Raw genomic sequence first — 25,144 nt, forward strand, 5'->3', positions numbered from 1 at the left:
CCCCGACCCCGACGGACGACCGACTCCGACGGACGACTCCAACTGGCCGATCGACCGACCGACCGGCCGACTGGCCGACCGACCGACCGACCGACTCCGACGGACGACTCCGACTGGCCGATCGACCGACCGGCCGACCGACCGACCGACTGGCCGACCGACCGACCGGCCGACCGACCGACCGACTGGCCGACCGACCAGGAAGTCTGATGGCCGACTCTCGCAACATGCCCGACTGACCATCGGAGGGGCCCGAATCTCCACCCGACGCCACACAGCTGGCCACCGACCTAGGGTCGGTCGACTCCTCTGATCGCCGTACAGCCGTCAGATCTTGTCAGTTCTGACAGCAACATGCGGCACGGCCATCTAGGGGCATTGTCCCGCCGAGGGCATTGTCAACCCTGGTGATTTGACAGCCCCACGGCAACATGACACTTTCACGGCGACTCTGACAATCTACAGTGAGTTGACAATTCCTCACTTATCTGCGCCATTAATGACGGCGCCATACCGTGCTCCACTATATAACTCGGGGAAGGCAACAGTGCAAGGGATCCGCTCCCCCCACTTCTCGACTCCAAAACCACAGGCTCGCTCCTCTCTCCCTCTCTCCCACGATCGAGCTCTCTGTCTTCATTTCACTGTTGCCCAGTCACCTCTCTGACTTGACCGTCGGAGGGTCCCCGCCGGAGCCGCCTCCGGTCAGTGTGGACTTCTCGTTTTTGCAGGTGCACGCTTCCCGACGATCGGACGACGAGGCGATTGGCCGCAACAGATTGGCGCGTCAGGTAGGGGACAGCATGACAAAGACAAGAGCCCAGCGATCGAGGATCACCGGATCGGCGAGGCGCTCTTCCTGCCGGGAAGAGGCCTCCCCGCCACCGCCGGCGGCGGAGCCCAGCTCTCCACACCCCGCGGTGACCACGGATGCGCAGATCGCGGCCATCGTACGGCAGATGACCGTGCTGACGGACGCAGTCAAGAGCCTCCAGCAACAACCGGCGGCCCGTCCGATGCCCTCCAGGAGCAGCCGTCGACGACTGCGCCGATCCCCGTCGCCTCCGCATGAGCGCCCCCAACAGTGCTCCCACGGAGAAGAGGAGGGACGGCCATGGCGCGATGACCGACGGTCCCGGCGGCCCTCTCCTTCCCTGCTGGAACGGGCAAGGAAGGAGAAACGACCGCGCACGCTGTCGGCCTCCCTCTCGGAATCTTCTGGAGACTCCACTCCTGGGGTCTCCCAGCATCGACGAGTGGACGACTACGAGCGTCGGTTCGAGGAAATCGACCGTCGGCTCACGCAGTTGCAGATGGACGGCCAGAAGTCTTCGAACGACGTCGACTTCCAGACCGCCCAACCTCTCTCCTGACTCATCCTCGACGAACCGATCCCCAGTCGGTTCAAGATGCCGCACGTGGAGTCTTACGACGGCTCCACCGACCCAATCGACCATCTGAAAAGCTACAAAGCTCTCATGACGATTCAAGGGGCAACTGACGCTCTCCTTTGCATCGGCTTCCCCGCCACACTCCGTAAGGCTGCCAGGGTCTGGTACTCCGGTCTTCGATCGGGAAGTATCTACTCCTTCGGGCAGCTCGAGCACTCGTTCGTGGCCCACTTCAGCACCAGCCGGAAGCCGCCGCAAACGTCAGACAGCCTTTTCTCCCTCAAACAGGGGAAAAATGAGACGCTCCGACACTTCGTGACGCGATTCAACGCGGCCACGCTTGAGGTCCGGGACCTCAATGGAGACATGGCCATCTCGGCCATGAAACGGGGGCTAAGGACATCCCGGTTCACCTACTCCCTGGACAAAACCCTCCCCCGGACATACGCCGAACTGCTGGAGCGCGCGTACAAGTACATGCGCGCGGACGAAGGAGCTTCCGACCGGCGCCTGACTTAAGGCACGGGCTGAAAAGAAAAATGGAAGAAAGGTCGGGCCCATGCTGAACCCAGCAGGCCCTCCACTGATAGATGGGTCTTGCCCCGACAATGGAGTCCGAGACCGACGCATCGCAGGTATGACTCCTACGCCCCTCTCCCCGCTCCTCGTGCGCAGATCCTGATAGAGATCGAAGGAGCGGAGAATCTACGACGGCCTCGGCCTCTGAAGGCAAAAGGCCCCGACCAACATGACTCGATCATCGATCGTCGAACCGACGGCCTCAGCCTCTGAAGGCAAAAGGCCCCGACCAACACGACCGATCGTCGATCGCCGAATCAACGGCTCGATCACCGATCGTCGAACCGACGGCCTCGACCTCTGAAGGCAAAAGGCCCCGACCAACATGACTCGATCATCGATCGTCGAACTGACGGCCTCGGCCTCTGAAGGCAAAAGGCCCCAACCAACATGACTCGATCATCGATCGTCGAACCGACGGCCTCGGCCTCTGAAGGCAAAAGGCCCCGACCAACACGGTCGATCGTCGATCGCCGAATCAACGGCTCGATCACCGATCGCCGAACCGACGGCCTCGGCCTCTGAAGGCAAAAGGCCCCGACCAACATGACTCGATCATCGATCGTCGAACCGACGGCCTCGGTCTCTGAAGGCAAAAGGCTCCGACCAACATGACTCGATCATCGATCGTCGAACCGACGACCTCGACCTCTGAAGGCAAAAGGCCCCGACCAACATGGCCGATCGTCGATCGCCGAATCAACGGCTCGATCACCGATCGCCGAAATCGACGGCCTCAGCCTTTGAAGGCAAAAGGCCCCGACTAACATGGCTTGATTGCCGATCGCTGAATCTATGACTCCGTCGTCGGCCTGATCGATGAATCGTCGAACCAATTGCTCAATCTACGTCTCGATCGTCGAGGACATATCGGATTCTATGACGGAGATCAAAGGAGCGGAATATCTACGACGGCCCCCACCTCTGAAGGCAAAGGGCTTCGACTAATGTGGCTGGCTAACTTGCCGACTTAGCTTCGAATAAGAAAGGCAAAACGCCAAGACGACCGCAGTCGTATTCGTGACATACCGATCTGGTCACGACCGATCGAAGGATATTCGGCTTGCCACCGTTTATCATACATCCCGACGCATACGTCCGACCAAGGGCCGGACAATGGATATTCGACTTGCCATCGTTATCCTATCCGAATACGTCGGATGCTACTCGACTATCAGATTCTGCGGAATGATCATGTCGACGAGCAACGTTCGGAGGTTGGCCGACCTCCGACCCGACGTGCATGCTCGACCTACAGTCGGGACGACCGATATTGGATCGTTCGTTGATGTGATCGCCAGAGTCGGGGCAAGAAAAGACGGAAAACCACTCCTTTCGTCCGAAGCCGTCGCCCACGTGTTCACGTGAGCCAACACGACATCGGGCTCAGGAGTGGGGGGGGCAACTGTTGGGATATACCGACCGACGACCCCGACGGACAACCCCGACCCCGACGGACGACCGACTCTGACTGGCCGATCGACCGACCGACCGACCGACCGACCGACTGGCCGACTGGCCGACCGACCGACTGGCCGACCGACCGACTCCGACGGACGACTCCGACTGACCGATCGACCGACCGGCCGACCGACCGACCGACTGGCCGACCGACCAGGAAGTCTGATGGCCGACTCTCGCAACATGCCCGGCTGACCATCGGAGGGGCCCGAATCTCCACCCGACACCACACAGCTGGCCACCGACCTAGGGTCGGTCGACTCCTCTGATCGTCGTACAGCCGCCAGATCTTGTCAGTTCTGACAGCAACATGCGGCACGGCCATCTAGGGGCATTGTCCCGCCGAGGACATTGTCAATCCTGGTGATTTGACAACCCCACGGTAACATGACACTTTCACGGCGACTCTGACAATCTACAGTGAGTTGACAATTCCTCACTTGTCTGCGCCATTAATGACGGTGCCATACCGTGCTCCACTATATAACTCGGGGAAGGCAACAGTGCAAGGGATCCGTTCCGTCTCTCCCAAAAACTCAGGCTCGCTCCTCTCTCTCTCTCTCTCTCTCTCATAGCTCTCTGTCTATATTTCACTGTTGTCCAGTCTCCTCTCTGACTTGACCATCGGAGGGTCCCCGCCGGAGCCGCCTCCGGTCAGCGCGGACTTCCTTTTGCAGGTGTACGCTCTCCGACGATCGAGCGACGAGGCGATTGGCCGCAACAGATCTTCAGCTGGCTTTTGAAATTCAGAATAAAATTCCAGCTGCTGACAATCTTCTAAAGAAATAAATCCAAGTTCCATCGACCTACATTCTTCGTGGAGTGGAAGAAGAATGTTATAACTATCTGTAAGCTGTGCTTACTTGCGGATGTTTTGGAAAGAAATCTCGAGTAAAACGTCCCTTCCAGCATTGAAAAAACCAACTTCCAATCTGCCACCAAAAATCGGAATGGAATTGCTTGATAACAAGCAAAGCAAAACACTTCAGGAACTGTTTCGCATAAGCTATTACTAAGTAGGAAGCTCAAAAGCCTGTCCTTTTTTTTTTCCCCCACACGGTGGGCAAGTGAGCTGCAATGGTTGTGTTTCCTCGGAATGTGGAAGCGGGTCCGTCATTTTTTTTTTCCTCTGGAAGTGACCTGCTATCACGGTCCCATTTGCTGGCTTTCTGGGATAGCACGGGTTGATACCTTTATCGTACCAATCCCAAATGGACAGAGACTTGACAGAGCTCTGCAAGAAAAAGGTATGGCCTGGTATCCGTATAGTTAGGCCAAGCATTGGCACCAGCAGACGGATACCAAAATGCAGCAGCACGCGGCACCATGGACGGACGCGCGCTGGGGTGCGTATGACAGCGCACTGGCATCATGTTAGAACGCGCCGCGCAGCAAGGTGTGCGCGACAAGTACTGGGCGCACGCGGCAGTAGGATGAGCAGAGGGATGCGTAGCGCCGGATACGTACGGCACAGGGTGTGCGCGGCAGCAGGATGCGCGAGGCAACGGCACAGCAAAGCGTGTGGCATCAGCCCGCGCATGGGTGCGCACAGCCGGATGCGTGCGCGCATGAGTTCGCAAGGGTGCGCAAGGTGGCACCCGAGCCTGGCCTTGGGCGCATGCAACCTGGGCCTTGGCATGCAGTTTGACGGGATTCTGAGTTAGCCCGACGGTTGCCTTCGGTTGCCTTGGTCAGTTGCTGTCCAGCAGCAGTTTGGGAGAGTTGACAGCAGTTGACTCCCAACTCCTTGGAACAGTTGCCCTCCAAATAGATGGGGACGGTTCTGAGTTGGTTCCCAGCGGTTGGAAAAAGTTGTCCACCGCCTATGTATATGCCCTACTTGCTGGCTTGTAGAAGTAGGAGTGGGTACACTACAGTAAGAAGGTGGTTTAGCGACCTTTTTTTGCCGATGCTTTTGGGAAGCGTCGGCAGGTTGCGCTGACCTGCCGATGCTTTTAAAAAACATCGTGTGTTAACGACGCTTAAAAGCGTCGTAAAATTTGAGCATTGTCAACGCCGATGCTTTTAGCAAAAGCGTCGTTAAATAAAGAAAATACCGATGCTTTTTTATGTCATTATTTAACGACGCTAAAAAGCATCGTTAGGTTCCTTTAATACCCCCATCCTCCCGTGCCCTAATCTATCTACCGCCGCCCCTTTCCACCCATTCCTCCGCCGACCCCCATCTCCGCCGCCGGCACCGCACCCGCCGTCCACGCCGCATCCACCGTCCATGCCGCACCGCCGTCCGTCGCTCCCCTCTGCTGCCGCATCCGTCGACGCTGCACCCACGCGGTCCAAGCCATACGCCGTCCGCCCTCCTGGAAGTAGCCACCCCACCGGCCCTCCTCCCCTCCCCCCTCCCGGCGGCCATCTTCACAGGCCCAAAAGACCCCTCCCGACGGCCGTCTATCGGTAAGAAGAGATTTTGCCCTTTTCGTTGAGCAAAAATTGCAGCTCGATTGCGTCCGATCGTTGGTTGGTTTCAATTTCCAAGTGTTTAGATAGGTTGCCTGTGTCTTTTGATCTAATCATGCGAATGACTCTTTTTATCGTTTCTGTGGGTTGCGTGTAGCCCCCAAGTTGATTCGATCGGTGCAAGAACACCAGCAGAAGGTTTCACTTGCTCTGTTGGAGAAGGCCAAGGAGATCTGTTCTGAGCACGAGGTATGACCGTAAGCTTCTATCTCTTTCGATTTTTCATAGCTTGCACTCATTTTGGATGCAGTGTTGATGAAATTTGGACATAGTTTATTCTTCGGTATATTTAACATTCCTTTTTAGTCCTCCAGTTTTCTACTCCGTTGTCAAACAACTTGAATTTTTATAGTTGATTGTAAAACACTGAATCCGTTGGTGATTAATCATAATGACAATCCTAGGTCATCAGTTAGTTGAGATTATCATATCAGCTATTGACTTGCCATGAACCTTGTTCTGTGACTTGAATTCATATTGGAGAAAGAAGGTGGTGTCAGGATGGTAGGGGTATTTTATTTTAGAAAAAGAGCATGCATCAAGTAAAATAAAATACAGCTGATGTTTGAGATCACCTTTCTCATGATCCTGCCTTTGGAGTAGTAGAATTGGTTGAGGTGATTGATGCGGGGAAGACATTAAAAAAGTAGATTTTCTAATTTAGGACATTGCTAGCTTTTAGGTCCCTGTGTATTATTCTAAATCTAGAATCTTGATGAAGATAGAGAAGTCCACGTGTGATCCTTAGTATGATGGTGAAGCGATTTTGCCAACCCAATAATGAACGCTTTCCTTCATCTGCCCATTCTTCAAGTGATGTTAACATAATTTAGGGTTTCAATTTATGCTTTAATTGAAGAATGTAAATATTAGCCAAATGCAAGCATTACTTTTTGTGAGGTTTAGTAACAAAATGTTATGGACGTTTCGCTAGAATGCAGTCATGAAGCCCTATTATCAGCTTTACATCTCTACATGAAGACTCTCATGTGACTTATGTCTTCTAACTTTCTACTAGTTATTATGTAGGAGGAAGTGCTAAGAACTAACCAAATATAAAGGTGTCTAAGCTTCGATTATGCATGTATTCATAGATTAGCATCCTTTCCCCTCCATGAATGCAACAACCTAGAAGCCGTATAAGATTCCGGTGCTGAAGTTTAGCAATCAATGTAACCTCATTTTTGAATTCATCAAGTCCTTGTGATGATTTTTCAGATAGCCTTTTCATAGCTATGTCCTGCCCATTGTTGAGCTTGCCCTGCCAAGTGTCAATCCACAAGTTGATGATGATGTCATATTATTTTTGTTTTACATCTAAATTCATTCAATTCAATAACGAACTATTTCTTTTGTACATAGAGTGAATGCATTGCATAGAATCATAGACCCATCTTTTGATTAATGTACATATTCTATTGTATCCGTACATTTATTTATTTTTGTACGGATAAAAGAATTATGTACGTTGATCAATTGATTGTCCAGTATGGACAGTTTGGAAAATATGAGTAATTCTATAGGTCATTACCATAATCAAATGATATGCTGAGGGTTCGAAAAAAATTTCGGATGGTATTTTTCTTTTGTTCTTTCTATACGGAAGAACTAAGAAAAAATACTGTCGAAATTTTTTTCGACTCTTGTTGCATATCATTTGATTTCTGTAATTGACCTATAGAATTAATACATTTTCTGAATTGGATAGGACCTTCTTTACCTATTAGTTGATGATAGCAAGCATTTACTATGTAAACTTTATCTAGCTGTTATTTTTTTAGATTTTATGAAATGACTGATATTTTTTACTCATTGCATTAATATAGATTGTATAATTTTTTTTATTTTTAGATAAATTACAAGTTCGATCATTTTTATCCTACAATGGATAAAAGTTGGATAAATAAACCAAAGAATAGTAAAGAATATTTAGATGGAGTTCATGACTTCATTAAATTTGGTATGGAGAAAAGTAGTTTGAATGAAAAGATTTTATGTCCATGTCGAAAATGTGTAAATAGTTCTTCTTTAGATCCACAAATTGTTGAAGAACATTTGGTATGGAATAATTTTTTAAGAGGTTATACCGACTGGATTTTTCATGGAGAATCTATGTTGCCATCATCATGTAACCAACCCCTGACTCATTTTGGATCCACTAGCCTACAAGACAATTCTGCAAGAAATGATGATATAAGGGGTTTGATCACAGATACTTTTGGACTTGGTGTTCAAAATTTAGGAGAATCCAGTAGTATACAAGAAACAGTTGGGATGTTTGATGGATGTACGCATACGGAACGTATGCATGTTGAGGAGCCTATACATACATCTAATGATGAGACAGCTCGTTATCACACCTTAATGAAAGATGCAGATGAAGAATTATATCCGGATTGTACGAAATTTTCTAAGATTTCTTTTCTTGTACATTTATTTCATTTAAAATATTTGAATGAATGGTCTGGAAAGAATTTTACCATGCTGCTCAAGTTATTAAAGGATGCATTTCCAGAAAGCACTCGTTTACCACCATCGTATTATGAAGCCAAGAAAGTAGTAAAGAAATTGGATCTTGGATACGAAAAGATTCATAGTTGTCCGAAAGATTGTATGTTATATCGGGGTGAAAATGCTAATCAAGAGTCATGCAATGTATGTGGATCTTCAAGATGGATAACACAAAAAGAAGATCGAGACGATGTACTGAATGAATTGGATGCAATGCGGAGTAAAAAGAAACCGGCCAAGGTATTGCGTTACTTTTCTCTTATACCTAGATTGAAAAGGATTTATGCATCATCAAAAATAGCTTCATCAATGAGATAGCATGATGAAGGACGTACAAAGGATGGAATGTTGAGACATCCAGCAGATAGTCTTCAATGGAAAGTATTTGATGATAGGCATCCTGATTTTACCTCTGATGTTCGCAGTATTAGGTTTGGCTTAGCTTCTGATGGCTTCAATCCATTTTGGACCTTGAGTTCTACCTACAGCACTTGGCCAGTCATTTTGATACCTTATAATTTGCCACCGTGGATGTGCATGAAACAATCATCACTTATCTTGTCAATGGTTATTCCAGAAGATAAGGGTCCAGGCAATGATATTGATATTTTCCTACAGCCTTTAATAGAGGAATTGAAACAGTTGTGGGAGGGTGTTGATGCATTTGATGCTTCGAACGGCCAAACATTTAAACTACGGGCAGCTTTGTTATGGACAATTAATGATTTTTCAGTATATGCCAATTTATCTGACTGGAGTACAAAGGGACGGATCGCATGTCCTTATTGTGGAGATTCAACACATTCAATTTAGTTAAAATATGGAGGTAAATTTTGTTACATGGGACATCATCGATGGTTGGAAGCAAATCATCCGTTTCGATTTCAGAAAGATTTGTTTGATGGTACTATGGAATTGGGATGTGCCCCTATTCCACCTTCTGAAACTGATGTTCATAGATAAATGGATGGCATCAATTACAGCTATGGTAAGCGCTCAAAGTCCTCTCAAAAAAGAGGAAGGGATGATGTTGAAAACTCAATGCACGAAGGGTTACCAGAGGAAGTTAGTATCAGTACTATAGATGCAGAGGTGTTTTAAGATCCAGACAATTATTTCGAGGATGAAAATGAGGAAGACACACAGATAGCATCTACACAACAGCGCAGTAAATATTTATAGAAAAAATGAAGTAGCTTTTTTGACTTACCTTATTGGAAATATAATCTTATTCGGCACAATCTTGATGTCATGCATATAGAGAAGAATGTTTGTGATAATTTACTTGGAATATTTTTAAACCTTGATGGAAAGAGCAAAGATAACATGAAGGCGCATCTTGATTTAAAAGAAATGGGTATCCGACAGGAACTTCATCCTAAAATGCTTGCTAATGATAGAATGTATGTGCCTCATGCATGTTACACAATGTCTGCTCGAGAAAAGAATAATTTTTTTGGAGTTTTGAAAAGTATCAAAGTACCTGATAGATATGCATCAAATATTTCACGATGTGTGCATCTAAAGGATCGAAAACTTTCAAATCTTAAAAGTCATGATGGTCACATATTGATGCAAGATATTTTTCCAATAGCTTTAAGATCGTCATTGCCGAAACAAGTTGTTGCAATTGTACTTCGATTATCATCATTCTTTAAGGCATTATGTTCAAAAGTTATTGATCCTCGAAAACTTAATCAGTTAGAATCTGATATTGCAATTACACTTTGCCAGATGGAAAAAAATTTTTCTCCTGAATTTTTCACTATTATGGTACATCTGCTCATTCACCTAGCTTCAGAAGTTAAAGTTGGTAGACCGATACATTATAGATGGATGTATCCTATTGAGAGGTATTATTGCAAACCTTAAATCTTTTGATAATTTTATTAGAAACAACAGCATACTGATATTTTAATAAATATTTAATTCTTGAAGGTATCTTGTACGTCTTAAAGATTATGTGCGAAATAGAGCCTATCCCGAAGGCTCGATTGCTGAAGCATATATTGCGGATGAATGTTTGACATTTTGTTCAAGATATCTTCAAGGTGTAGAGACTATTTTTAGTCGACTTCAATGGCATAATGACTTTGTAGAGAATGCAGAACTATATAAGTTCTTAACTGCTGAAAAATTTTTGGGAAGAGCTGAAAGTATTGTACTTGATCAAAAATCCTTAGCACAAGCACATCGTTATGTGTTACTTCATAGTGACATAATATCTGACCATCGCAGGTTAGTATATTTAAGGCATGACAACAAGATTTAAATTTTATATTAGATATAATATTCTAAATGATATATTTATATTTTATACAGTAAATTTTTAATTTATCAGAGACGAGCCAATCATAATATTCATCCTAATGCAAGGATTGAACAGCGATGGTTGGTCGAGTTATTCCCTATGTGGCTTTCAAATCAGGTGTGATTTATATTTAATTATGGGATACATTAATTTTTGATACATATTTAATATCAGATAACTCAACAGCACTTTATCATATCATTTTTTTTTAGGTATCAAAGATGATGGAGACAAATAATTCAGATGAACTAATAGCTCTTGCTCGAGGACCTAACAAGATTGTGAATAGATATAACGGTTTCATAATTAATGGCTTTAAATTTCATACTAGAGAACGGGAGAAATTTAGAAAAATACATAATAGCGGTGTTATGGTAGAAGCGGATGGAAAATCCTATTATGGTGCACTTAAAGATATCTATGAGTTGGATTATTATGAAAAATTTAAAGTAGTATTGTTTAGATGTGATTGGATAGACATAAACTCACCAAGGGATTTGAAACAAGATGCAAATAGATTTACACTTGTAAATTTTTCAAGGTTGATACACACTGGTGTGTTATTGAAGGATGACCCATTCATTTTTTCATCTCAAGCTCGTCAAGTATTTTATGTACAAGACGCAAAAGATAAAGATTTATTTACTGTCATCAAAATAAAACCTAGAGACTTATATGATATGGGAAACCAAGTGGAGGATGATGACGATGACACTTATACACAATGTATGCCCTACAATTTTATGCCAGCTGATGATTTAAATGCTACGACGACGTTGGTTAGGACAGAATTTGAAGGAAACACTACTGCTTGATTGTTACTGAGAATAATTATTTATGATGTATATATTTTATATTAATTATTATGTTATTTTACTCCATATATTAACTGATTCTACCTTTTATTTTTATAAATGCTATGTGACATCATGCGTCGTAGGGGACGATATGCTGGTGTGCAGTTCCAGTTTTCACAGACAGAGGCCGGTACGTCTTCTTCAGCACAGCAGCCTGAGGCCAGTTCAGCTGCACAGCATTCTGAGCCCTGTATTTCATCATCAGCACAGCACAATCCTCCCGTTCATCAGTCAGATGATGAGATACACGTGCAGGGTATATATTGTCTTTCATGTAATTTTATTTTTATTTCATTTTATGTATATTTATGATATAGTTACTTTTATGTATTTTTTACAGACGGATCAGGGAGAGTACGCTCCAGACGCGGACCCACAGTAGTACGAGATGTGTGGCAGATGCGTGAGGATGAGAGAATTATTGTGGAGTGCAATCAGCTAGGTCAGCCAATTAAGAAAGCTGCTTGCTTATTGACTTCATTTTTGGGGACTGTTGCTCGGAGGCCTCAGCTATGTCCGTTGGGCTATGCAAAATGGAATGACATGCTTCCAACGTACAAAGTTGAGCTCCTTCGAGTTATAGAGGTAATGAATTGATGTTCATACTGTATATTAATTATTAATCACTTATATAATTTATTTCATTTAATTTTTTTTTTTTATAGAGCAAGTTTGTTCTCCCTCCATCCACTCATGATTTTGTAATGAAGTCTCTCAACCGCAAATAGAAATAATATAGAGCATAATTGAAGAGGGACTATATGAGATAGGGTATGACAGAGGAGGAGGTTGCTAGGAATTATCCTCCTGATGTACCCCCCATCAGTGGATGGAGTTGGTTCATTATTGGTTCTCCGAGAGGGCACAGGTATATTATCTGCTCATTATCTTTTTTTTAAATATTTTATAAAAATATTGATTTATATTATATATTATATATTATACATATAACAATTTTTTTACTTTATTTTACAGACTTATTCTGCTATTGGTAGAGCTGCACGAGCAACTCAGTCTGTTCCTCATATATCGGGGTCGAAGAGTTATGCACGACTCCGACAGGAGTTTGTATGTTCCTTAAATTTTCATAATTAACTTTTAATTTTTATGTTGAAATATTTATATAACTAATATCATTATGTATCATGGACCATGTCTGTATCATGATACTCATATATTTTTTTAAATTATTATAACTGTTTGCTTAAAATTGAAATTATTTATGTAGGTGGATGAGCATGGGATGGAACCCGGTAAAGTGGAGTTTTATCGGATGACTCATACTCATCAGGATGGTACTTTTGTTCGAGATGAGTCGAGAGATTTATATGTACGGTATTATTAATATTCTATTTTTTACAATAATTTTAATTTAATTTTGTTTGCTGTTAATGTATAACTCTTGTTTTCAAAATAAATACAGGAGAGGGCTTCATCTCTCATTGCGGAGCGTGACTACGAGTCCACAGCATCTACGCAGCAGAGCCGTATCGAGGTCGAGGTGTTCACAGAGTTGATGGGACCAGAGCGCTACGGCCGAGTGAGGAGTTATGGAGTAGGAGTCATCCCAACTCAGTTATCTGAGGTTAGTAGATATACGCAGCATGCTGTAGCAGATACTCAGGATTCACGCGTCCGCAGACTCGAGGCGGAGATACAGGAGATTAGATAGAGTCGTGCCGCTGAGATGGAGGAGATGCGACAGAGCCGTGCCGAGATGCAGGCCATGAGGGGACAGATTGATCGGCTTACATCTTTATTAGAGATGTATGGCCCATCTCAGGTAAACACATATTACTAAATATATATTTTTATATTAATTTAATGATTTATATATTTTTATTTATAAATATACAAATCATGCTTTTGATATGTTTCTTGTAGGCTCCTGACACATCAGGCACCCGTCGAGACAGCGGCACGTCACGTGGAGACAGCGACGACCATCTGCCTGCAGATTGATATTATTTTATTTTTATTGTATTCTTATATTTATTTATATTACTCTTGATTGTAATGGATGATTAGTACTTTATTTTTATTTATATAAAACAATGTCTTTTGGTTTGGTTAAATTTGCTATTGAAGTTTATTTTTGATGTGAATGGTGGTGATTGTACAGGTTTATATTTGAATAATTGATATAATTTTGTACAGGAATGTATGTATTCTTTTTTTTTGTATATAAAATCTGTATATTTTTTTTTCTGTTACAAAACTTAACGATGCTTATAAGCGTCGTTAATACACTGTTTAATGACGCTTATAAGCATCGCTAATGACTTAACTGCCGACGCTTCGAAAAGCGTCTTGGTAGAGTGGAGGATGCATTATTTTTAACGACGCTAAAAAACACCGTTAGAAGCTTAATTTACGATGCTTTAAAGCATCGTAGAAAATTTTTGCGATGCTTTTAAAAAGCGTCGGCGCTTTTTGTCTCCACTCTTACATAGACGATACTTTCGCGATGCTTTTTGAAGCATCATAAACCTTATTAACGATGCTTATTAGCATCATAAAATACCTTTTATAGCGTCGCCTTTCATTATTTTCACTATAGTGGTAAGCGTGGGATATTCTGAGAGACTGTGGGTGGGTCTCTATTCTCCAGTGTATGGTGAGAATTGGAATAAAGAAAATCTTTGATATTTCTCTTATGTGCCTTGATATCATGTCCCTTGTGGGAGGAGAGTGCTGAGAGGCTGAACTAGACGTGGGTCAAGTGCCGCACAAGGCTTGAATTCTTGCAAAAATTCTGGGCGAGAATCAGCCCTGTGACAGTTGGTATCAGAGCAGGTTTGCTCTAGTGAAGGAATTTTGGCCATTTGAGAGCCAAAACATTGAGCGTGGGGGTGGCGCTCATGCGAACGGGTGGTAACATGGAAGCTATCCGTGAAAGATTGTCCCGGTTGGAAGCAATGCTCGGTGTTTCTCAAACTGAAGCCGCTGAACCTTTGTGGTCGCAAGTGGAGAACTCGCTGGCCACATTGGTTCCACTGTAGGAAGCCTTGGCAATGGCACAGCAATAATTGGAGGAGATGCAATTTGATGTCAGACTCCTCAAGACGGTGCTGCAAAACCCTTCGCGGGAAGATGCGCCTATCAAGATGAAAGTCCCTGATCCAAAGCCTTTCAATGGTATGTGGAGTGCCAAAAATCTGGAGAATGTCTTGTGGGACATGGAGCAATACTTCAAGGCTGCGCATGCTCCTGAAGAGGAGAAAGTCTCTATCACCAGTATGTACTTGGTGGGGGATGCCAAACTCTGATGGAGAATCAGAATGGAAGATGTTGCCAGGCCACAGATTGCTACTTGGGAGGTGTTGAAATAGAAATTTAATGAGCAATTCCTCCCTTGCAATACAGCATGAGTTGCAAGGGACTCCCTAAAGAAGTTGAGACAGACTGGCTCGGTAAGGGAGTATGTGAAGGAGTACAACTCTCTTATGTTGGACATAAGGGATATGTCCAAGGCAGACAGGTTATTCAATTTTCTGTCTGGTCTCCAACCTTGACCGCAATTGAAGTTGCGATGGTAAGGCATCAAGGACTTACCCACCGCATTGGCTGCCGCTGATGCCTTGGTGGATTTGCGAATCAGTAAGCCTAGCAATGGGTTTTCCACAAACAAACCTAAGTTTGCTGAGAAGAATCACAGGAAGAGGCCAAAGGATGTTGGTGAGAAGCGGACCAAGGATATTGATAAAGGGAAGGCTAAGGTGGAGGGTTCCCACCAAAGGAGGGATCATGCCAATCCTCATCCTGGTTGCTTCATCTGCAATGGTCCTCATCTTGCTTGCAATTGTCCCAACAAGAGCAAAATAAGTGCTATTATTGCTAAAGATGCCTGTGATGATTCTGATTCAGAGGCTACACACCAAGTTGCACCACTGTAATTACTTGGTGCAATTCAGGTGGAGAAAGCCAAGGAACGCCCCAAACTGATGTTCGTGCAGATGGAAGTCAATGGATATCAGCTTTCAGCCATGGTGGACAGTGGTGCCACTCATAGTTTTGTGGCTGAAAGGATAGTACCCACTCTAGACTTGAGTATGGCGAAATACTCGAGCCGTATCAAGGCAGTCAATTCTCAAGCCCAGGCCGTGAGAGGCATGGCCTTTGACGTCCAAGTGACCATTGGCGGATGGGATGGTCGCATGAACCTGATGGTGGTTCCACTGGACGACTACAACTTGATCCTTGGCAATGACTTTTTTATCGCTGCCAAAGTGGCGATATTGCCATACTTGAATGGACTGATGATCCATGATGAGAGGAGACCTTGTTTTATTACAGGATGCAGCATGCTTTCGAATGCTGGTGTTTGCGAACCAAAGATGGAGATGGTCTCTGCCATGCAATTGGCCCATGGATGGAAGCAGAGCCAAGTAACTTACCTTGCTGCTCTCATTGATGTGGGCCCTGATGAGACAGCAACGGTGCCAAAGGAGGTGGCTGAATTTCTGCAGGAATTCGATGATGTAATACCTTCAGAGTTGCCAAAAGGGCTGCCACCTCGACGTGCTGTGGATCACAAGATTGATCTTGTACCCGGCATAAGATTTTCTGCCAAAGCTCCCTACAGAATGTCACCTAAGGAGTTGGCTGAATTAAAGAAGCAGTTGGGTGAACTACTGGATGAGGAAAAGGTACAATCATTTAAAGCTTCTTTCGGTGCCCCTGTGTTGTTCCAAGAAAAGAGAGATGATTCTCTTAGGCTCTGTGTGGACTACAAAGGCCTGAATAAAGTTACCATTAAGAACAAGTACCCGATACCCCTGATATCATATTTATTTGATCGTTTATCCAAGGCTGCATACTTCACCAAGTTGGATCTATGATCAGGTTATTGGCAAGTGAGGATTGCTGAGGGGGATGAACCTAAAACCACTATGGTTACGAGGTATGGATCCTATGAGTTTCTTGTCATGCCGTTTGGTTTGACAAATGCACCTGCAACTTTCTGCAACTTAATGAATGATGTCTTTTATGATTATATCAATCAGTTTGTAGTTATTTATCTAGATGATATAGTCATATATAGTAGTTCTTTGGAAGAACATCAAAAGCACCTAAAGTTGGTATTCCATCGGTTAAGGGAACACAAGTTATATGTCAAGAAGAAAAAATGTAAATTCTGCTGCAAAGAAATCAATTTCCTCGAACATGTGGTAGGCAATGGCACGGTGAAAATGGATCGGAAGAAGGTGTAGACCATTTTGGATTGGGCAGCATCTACTAAAGTTGTCGAGTTGAGAAATTTTTTTGGTTTGGCAAACTATTATCGCAAATTTGTAGCTGGATATTCAAGGAAGGCTACCCCATTGATAGATCTGTTGAGGAAGGATCAACCATGGGATTGGACCGAAAGGTGCCAAGAGGCCTTCGAGGAATTGAAGGTGGCTGTTTCATCGGAACTGATGCTTAAGTTGTCTGATTTTGTGAAGCCTTTCGAAGTACATACCGATACCTCCGAAAAAGCTGTTGGAGGTGTGCTGGTGCAAGAGGGACATCCGGTTGTCTTTGAAAGCTGAAAACTTAAAGAGGCAGAACAGCGATATTCTGCCCATTAGAAAGAGATGCTGGCTGTGGTGCATTGCTTGAGGACATGGTGGGTCTACCTGTTGGGTACCAGGTTTGTGGTGAAAATTGATAATGTGGCTAACACATTTTTTTTGACGCAGAAAAAGCTGTCTCCTAGACAGGCTTAGTGGCAGAAATTCTTGACTGAATATGACTTGGAATGGGAGCATAAACCTGAGAGGCATAACCAGGTTGCTGATGCCTTGAGTAGAAAAGGCATTGTGGAAATGGCTGCTGCCATTTCTTCTGTGGAAGCAAACTTCACCAACAATATTCGGGTGGTGGCTCAGTCAGATAAAGGCTACCAAAAGTTACTTCAACAGGTTCGGGATGGTGTGACCCGAAGATATTGGGTTGAAAATGGTCTATTGGTGGGCAAAAGCAATAGACTATATGTCTCTGATGGTGGGGGACTGAGGAGACAACTCATGAGGGAGTCCCATGATTCCCAATGGACGGGACATCGGAGAAGGGAGCGTATGATGGCTCTCTTGTCCCGTACATTTGTATGGGCGAAGATGGAAGAGGACATCAAGGCTTATGTCCGGTCTTGCTTGGTGTGCCAACAAGACAAAGTGGAGAGGCGCAAGGAGGCGGGTCTCCTACAACCTTTGCCAATTGCAGAAAAGCCATGGGTTTCGGTATCCATGGACTTCATTAGTGGCTTTCTGAAGATGGAAGGTATGACTTCTATCATGGTGGTTGTTGACCGCTTCTCCAAGTATGCTGTTTTTATCCCAGTACCAGAAGCATGTCCAGCGGAGACTGCTGCGGACTTATTCTACCAAAATGTGGTGAAATATTTCGGGTTGCCTTCAGATATCATCAATGATAGAGATGCTCGGTTCATGGGAAGATTTTGGACCTATCTCTTCCAATTGATGGGTTCGGAACTCAAGTTCTCCACAGCAAATCATCCTCAAACTGATGGTCAGACGGAGAGGATGAACGCACTGCTGGAGGAGTATCTCAGACACTATGTGACAGCCAGCCAAAGAAATTAGTTGAAGCTGTTAGACACTGCTCAATTTTGCTATAATCTTCATCGATCTTCTGCAACAGGATTTAGTCCTTTTGAGTTGGTGACTAGACGCCAACCTCTTACCCCTCAAGAAGTTGCCTTGCAAAAATCTGGGGGAATCTGCCCGGCAGCCTATCGATTTGCCCAAAATCAATAGAAAATGCTGGAAGAGGCACAGGATAGTCTCCATAAGGCAGCGAGGAGGATGAAGAAATATGCAGACAAAGGGCGCAGGCCTTTGAAATTTAATGTGGGGGATAAAGTTCTGCTGAAACTGACTCCTCAAATCTGGAAAAAGATCAACAGTAAGAAGGTACATCGAGGTCTTATTCCAAGGTATGATGGACCCTTTGAAGTGGTGAAGAAAGTGAAAAATATCGTCTATCGATTGCATCTGCCGAAAAGGTTAAAGGTACATCAAGAAGTTGCCTTGCAAAAATCTGAGGGAATCTGCCCGGCAGCCTATCGATTTGCCCGAAATCAACAGAAAATGCTGGAAGAGGCACAGGACAGTCTCCATAAGGCAACGAGGAGGATGAAGAAATATGCAGACAAAGGGCGCAGGCCTTTGAAATTTAATGTGGGGGATAAAGTTCTGCTGAAACTGACTCCTCAAATCTGAAAAAAGATTAATAGTAAGAAGGTACATCGACGTCTTATTCCAAGATATGATGGACCCTTTGAAGTGGTGAAGAAGGTGAAAAATATCGTCTATCGATTGCATCTGCCGGAAAGGTTAAAGGTACATCCAACCTTTCATGTGAGTTATCTAAGGCCCTTTCATGAAGATGCAGATCCTTCAAGGATTCAGGTGTAACGAGCCCCACCAACAATAAGGCAATAATTTAACAAGGAGGTGGAGAAAGTTCTTGACCACCGGACCTTGGGACACAGCAAAAAAAATAGAAGGATCGAATATTTGGTCCAATGGAAAGGGGAACCAGAGAACGAGGCTAGTTGGGAGAAGGAGACTTCATTGTGGCAGTTTGGAGAGGCGATCCAAACTTGCTTGTCACACCTCCCTCTGAGGACGTCGGGATCTTCGGGTGGTGGAGGTTTGTCACGATCCCATTAGCTGGCTTTCTGGGATGGCACGGGTTGATGCCTTTACCGTGCCAATCCTAAGTGGGCAGAGGCTTGGCGGAGCTCTGCAAGGAAAAGGTATGGCCTGATGCCCGTATGGCCAGGCCAAGCATTGGTACCAGCAGACGGATACCAAGATGCAGCAGTGCACGGCACCATGGACGGGCGCGCGCTGGAGTGTGCATGGCAGCGCACTAGCGCCATGTTAGAGCGCGCCGCGCAGCAGGGTGTGCGCGGCAAGTACTGGGCGCACGCGGCAGTAGGATGTGCAAAGGGATGCGTGCGGCACAGGGCGTGCGCAGCAGCAGGACGCACGAGGCAACGACATAGCAGAGCGTGTGGCATCAGCCCGCGCATGGGCGCGCACGGTCGGATGCGTGCGCGCATGAGTTCGCAAGGGTGCGCAGGGTGGCACCCAAGCCTAGCCTTGGGCGCATGCAGCCTGGGCCTTGGCATGCAGTTGGACGGGATTCTGAGTTGGCCCGACGGTTGCCTTGGTCAGTTGCTGTCCAGCAGCAGTTTGGGGGAGTTGACAGCAGTTGACTTCCAACTCCTTGGAACAGTTCCCTCCAAATAGATGGGGACGGTTCTGAGTTGGTTCCCAGCGGTTGGGGGAAGTTGTCTACCGCCTATGTATATGCCCTGCTTGCTGGCTTGTAGAGGCAGGAGTGGGTAAGCGTGGGATATTCTGAGAGACTGTGGGCGGATCTCTATTCTCCAGTATATGGTGAGAATTGGAATAAAGAAAATCTTTGATATTTTTCTTATGTGCCTTGATATCATGTCCCTTGTGGGAGGGAAGTGCTGAGAGGCTGAACTAGACGTGGGTCTAATGCCGCACAAGGCTTGAATTTTTGTAAAAATTTTGGACGAGAATCAGTCTTGTGACACCTGCCATGGTTGTTTTTCCCTACAATGTGGAAGGTGACCTACCTCGCCAAACCTAGTGGCCAATCCACTTGCTCCTCCATGTATATATCCTGTTCGCGTTTTCCATCGTAAGCAAGCCCTTGCACGACAGAGATGCATGGTATTTTCTTTGTCGAACACATTGTTTTGGCTGCAGGTGGTAAATAGTTGGCATGGTGTAGAAGGGTCCAAGTGGATGTTCCAAGACCTGATGGCTCCCAAGAAATAGTGGCTACTATTTTTTCAAGAGGTTATTCTGCCTTCCACTGATCCTTCTAAAAACTATTTAAGGCAGGTTAGGATATGGGTGTCAATAAGAAGCCATGCACAAACTCAACCCAAAGTCCTGTGTTTTGGGTAGAAAAAAAAGAAGTGAATTCATTAAGTCATTAAATCAAAACCGGACCTGCTGGCTTTATACGTACATGGCTGCATATTTACATGTATGTGCTTGCACATTTACATGTATAACTTTCCATGCAATGTTAACGATATTAATTGACCATGAGATAATATAGTCACTGCATTTGGTTATTTGAAAAAGCAATCTCAAAATATGCTGAGATGATTTAACAAATGCTCAATTACTTGAAAACTAGTTATTTTTATGTTCATCATTGGAGATGAATTTTGGCTGTTAATTATATTTAAGTTTGGGTCTAATATATATGTATTTTAGATTTAGGCATGCATATAACGAAACATTATTGGCTAACACTCCTAGGCGAAAATAATTGGAAGGAGAGGGAAGGCTGAAAAAAAAATTGTTGTGAAACCTAATTTCTCTTATTTTGGAAGTCGATTTTATTCCCTTTCATGCAGTCCAGACACTGGCATGACGACATTTTAGCACTTGGGAAAAACTTAACGAAGGGGACTAAGGAGGATTGCAACCACCATGAAAGACAGGTCTGTAACGAGCGTTTTTATGTAGTTTTCTCTTTCATAGTAGGCCATATACAGTAGTTTATTTTTTGCAGGAAGAATTTCTATGTAGTTACCGAATGATCTCCGTAATCTTGAGATTTATATCTTACCGAATGGCAACAAACTCCTAAATGTGCAAAGTGGTTATCTCCGGTCTCCCTCGCATATCTTTAATGCGATAGGCTCCGACCTTCACCTATTTAAACTCTTCCTCAGGGCCCTTCAGATAAGTCTTTTTCAAATCTTCCAAAGTCTTCCTAAGCCTAAATCCATCCAAGTATCTACAAGTCCTTAAAAGCCCTCTAAAGTCCCAACGAGTCTCTAGAGAAACCTATAAACTAGTGATTCCCTCAATTGTACGTTTGGAGAACCCCTATAAGTGGAGATCCACCTGCAAGCTCTTTGCGGTTCTGGGTTAAGTGATGTCCCAAAAGAATTAGATCTCTCCTGAACTCATCGATCTCTTCTTTTTTTCCCACACGTAGACTCTAACTTCCCACTCATTTTTATGACTCTTTTGATTTTATCTCCTTTTACCTCTCTCAAAACCTCCTCTGTTCTCGATCCAACCTAGAAACCTCCATCAAGTGGACCTCCTTTGTTTGTGGTATTTCAGAGGTGCTTGCAGAGGCTAAGGTACAGATCCAGTCTTTTACGACTATTACTCGAATCTCCATCTAGCTTCCAAGTTTCCTAAGTCATCACTCTCTCTTTTATCATCAGCTTTAGCTCATCGGCCTAAACCAGATCGATCCTTGGCGGCAACACAACTAAGCTTGGAACAAACCGACTCATACAACCACTTGCTACTATCGAACAATAGGTATTTATAAAGAAAATAAAATTTTCACAAAGTTTAACAAGATTGCAAACTACCCAGGCAGGACTCAAGAGTTGCTCCAATATATTAATATTTCAGGAGTCTTTCATGCATTTTACTCAAAATACAACAATAAATACAACTCCAAAACGTGCATAAGAAAAAATATCCAAAAATATAACACTATATTTTTTAACCTCCATTGTTCGCTTCTATGGCAAGATCTCTCCCCTGTGATCTCATGAATGGTGCACTCACAAGATATCTCCATCACTGAATCTCCAATAATTGATCATGGAGTCCCACATGCTTTCCTCTTGAAATCAAAAGATTGCATGATAGTTCTGATGCATCTCAATCCATTGCTTGAAGGCTTCCAATCACCCAATGCACATCATGACATGAAGGAGCATAGGCATCAGCTAAGGACAGGTTATCGTAGCAATGAATTTCAACATTAATCACAAAGTTGGAACTAATTTTGCCATCAACAATTAAATATTCTGGATGCTCCTTTGATGGCTCAATAAATTGATGAACTTGTTGAAAGTCCCCTTATAGCTTGATAGGCTTGATGCCAAATTCTTCTCTAATTGAACTTTTATTTATTTATTTTTCTCATGGCAAATCATCAATTTTAGACACTTTTTACAACTTGATGTGGACTTTTGTTGGAGAAATTTGCATTGCCATTATTCAATGAGCACGAGCAAGAGAACATGAAACCGTATTAGTTGTGCAATGCCTAGGGCTTCTGCAAGTACTTGAAATGAGGCTTTAATTGTCCTAGATCTTTGATAGCAATCGGATATCTTTTTTTCAGAAAAAAAGTTAAATGACATCTTATATTTTATCTCGATTTAAAATAATCCTTACATCTTCAATTGTTGTAATGTCAGTCCTATATTTTTTAATTTATTACAATATCTCCCATCAATCTTCTAATTTGGGATAGAGCTCGCCGTTGGTATCTACGTCACAAATTATTTGAGGTTAGGTGACTGATGTAGATTTGTTGAGCTATTTTAAAATAAAATTAAATATGATATAGACTGAAAATAGTTAATGATCAAAATATCCAAATCTTAATCTTAATCTCATCTTCTCCCCTAAAATTTTCTCTCTATAACAACCATATAACCCCCGCCGGTAACCCCCAGCCACCACCTTGCCGTCCACATCCCCCCGATGCTGCTGCCCCATCCTCTCCTCCTCTCTTTTCATCTTCTTTTCCCTCTCCCACTTTTTCTTTTTCTCCCTCTCTTTCTAAAACTTGGGTGAAGTTCTTCATGATTTAAGCGGGTGAATGATGGGATAATCGCGAGAAGATGGGTTTGTTCCCATCGTTGGTATTGCGAAGGTACTGAAAATATTTGAGAACAGTCAAGAGCAAAAGCTTAGGGAGGTTGTACAAGAGGGTTTTAATAAGGGATGGGTCACTATCAACAGTAACAATATGGTCTTCATTAAGGGACGGATCCGCATGAATTTAGATTTTGGATTGCATTTTCTCTAAAACAAATTCACAAATAGAAAATTTGTTTCCTTTGATAAACTTCAATGAAATCAGATTATAGCTCCCTTCTTATCCTTTTTTTTTTTTTTTTTTGAGAAACTCCCTTCTTATCCAATTTAATAAAAGCTTTGAACACCCACAGAATAGAAATAGAATTTTCATCTATAATTAGGAGAAAATTTTGCCATCAAAAAGTCAAAATGTCCAAACCTTATCTGATTCAAAAATCTAAAATCAATAATCAGTGTTTTAATCTAGCATTTTGAATCAAAATTTTTAAAAATTATATGAAAACAAAACTTTACAACCTTCGTAACACTTGATTTTAGAAATACAAAGAACTATTTTTTTACTTTTGAAAATTAACAAAAAATCATCACGAACACCATCACCAACTACCAAAAATAGAGAGAGGACAAGGAGAAGGAAAGAGTGGGAGAGAGAAAAGAAAATAAAAGAGAGGAGGAGAGGATGGGGCCAGGGGTAGCCAGGGGAATGGGGGTGACGAGGCAGTGGTTGGAGGGTCGCTGATAAAGGGAGGGTTGGGGAGGGGATGAGATTAAAGTTAGGATTTGGATATTTTGATCATTAAACTATTTTAAGTTTATATCAATTTTATCTCATTTTAAAATAGCCCACAAATGTATATCGATTATTTTATTTTAAATAATTTGCCACGTAGGCACTGATGATGAGCTCTATCCTAAATTAGTAGATCGATAGGAGATATTATAATAAATTAAAAAAATATAGATTGACATTATAGCAATTAGATATATAAGAGCATATTTTGTAAATCAAGATAAAATATAGGATGTTATTTATTTTTTATCTTTTTTTCATTTGATAGCATGACAAAGAGGAAAAAAAAATATAGGTAGAAAGAAAGAAAAAAATGTAGCATTCTCCAACTCTAATACTACATCAATGAGGACAATGATGGATTGAAGTTAAAAGAGAGTAGCATCCCCAAGACCTGACGATTTTCCTCCTCTTTTCTTCTGAAGGTATTGGCCTATTATTCATTTTGAGATTGTGGCTACTATACAGGAGTTCTTTGCCACTAATCAGATGTCGGAGACCTAGAACTAGACATTCATTGCCCTGTTATCGAAGCGATAAGATGTAATAGAACCGAACAATTTCAGACCGATTAGTTTGCATACGATCTTGTATAAGATCTGTACCAAGCTAATGGTTTGTAGATTGAAGCCTATCCTTCCTGGTTGATCTCTCCAGAGCAGAACGTGTTTGTATTGATGATCACAGCATCTCTGACAATATTCTTATAGCTCGGGAGTTCATGCATGATGTCAACTGTGTCCTCCTTCATCATAGTCTCATGACGATCAACCTCAACATGGAGCAAGCTTATGATCGTATGAGCTAGCAATTCCTCAAAGATGCTCTATCAAACTTTGACTTTCATTTTCGATAGATTGGCTGGACCATGGTGTGCATTCAGAGTCCATCTTTTGCTATTTTGATTAATGGGATGCCATTAGAATTCTTCTATTCCACCATCAACCTGAGGGTAGTCTTAAACCCCTATGTACCTGCATCGAGGGTCCAATCGATATCGCATCTTCTTTTCACTATGATTGCCTACTGATGGGCCGAATATGGTCCGAAATGTCATTGGCTTCAGAAGGATTTTGGAGGACTACTGCAGCGATTCGGATCATGAGAAGGTAAAC

General features: G+C 43.6%; 1 protein-coding gene across 4 annotated transcripts; it reads left to right on the plus strand.

Moving 5' to 3' along the window:
• Positions 1–40: 40 nt before the first annotated feature.
• LOC140855697 (uncharacterized) lies at positions 41–13,663 on the plus strand. Of its 4 annotated transcripts, none has more exons than XM_073252105.1 (8): positions 41–6,098; positions 11,672–11,844; positions 11,929–12,173; positions 12,254–12,456; positions 12,564–12,656; positions 12,817–12,918; positions 13,012–13,371; positions 13,473–13,663. In XM_073252105.1, exon 1 carries the CDS (start codon positions 804–806, stop codon positions 1,371–1,373), a length of 570 nt encoding a protein of 189 aa, XP_073108206.1. In that variant the 5' UTR covers positions 41–803; the 3' UTR covers positions 1,374–6,098; positions 11,672–11,844; positions 11,929–12,173; positions 12,254–12,456; positions 12,564–12,656; positions 12,817–12,918; positions 13,012–13,371; positions 13,473–13,663. The 4 variants fall into 2 exon arrangements, with proteins under 4 accessions (XP_073108206.1, XP_073108208.1, XP_073108207.1 ...); XM_073252106.1 differs by having other exon boundaries at positions 13,012–13,355.
• Positions 13,664–25,144: the final 11,481 nt, after the last annotated feature.

The sequence above is a fragment of the Elaeis guineensis genome, chromosome 2 (assembly GCF_000442705.2).
Source record: "Elaeis guineensis isolate ETL-2024a chromosome 2, EG11, whole genome shotgun sequence".
In the NCBI taxonomy this organism is placed as follows: domain Eukaryota; kingdom Viridiplantae; phylum Streptophyta; class Magnoliopsida; order Arecales; family Arecaceae; genus Elaeis; species Elaeis guineensis.

Coding starts and splice junctions, on each gene's coding strand:
- LOC140855697 (XM_073252105.1), top strand. CDS start 804: ATGACAAAGACAAGAGCCCAGCGATCGAGGATCACCGGATCGGCGAGG.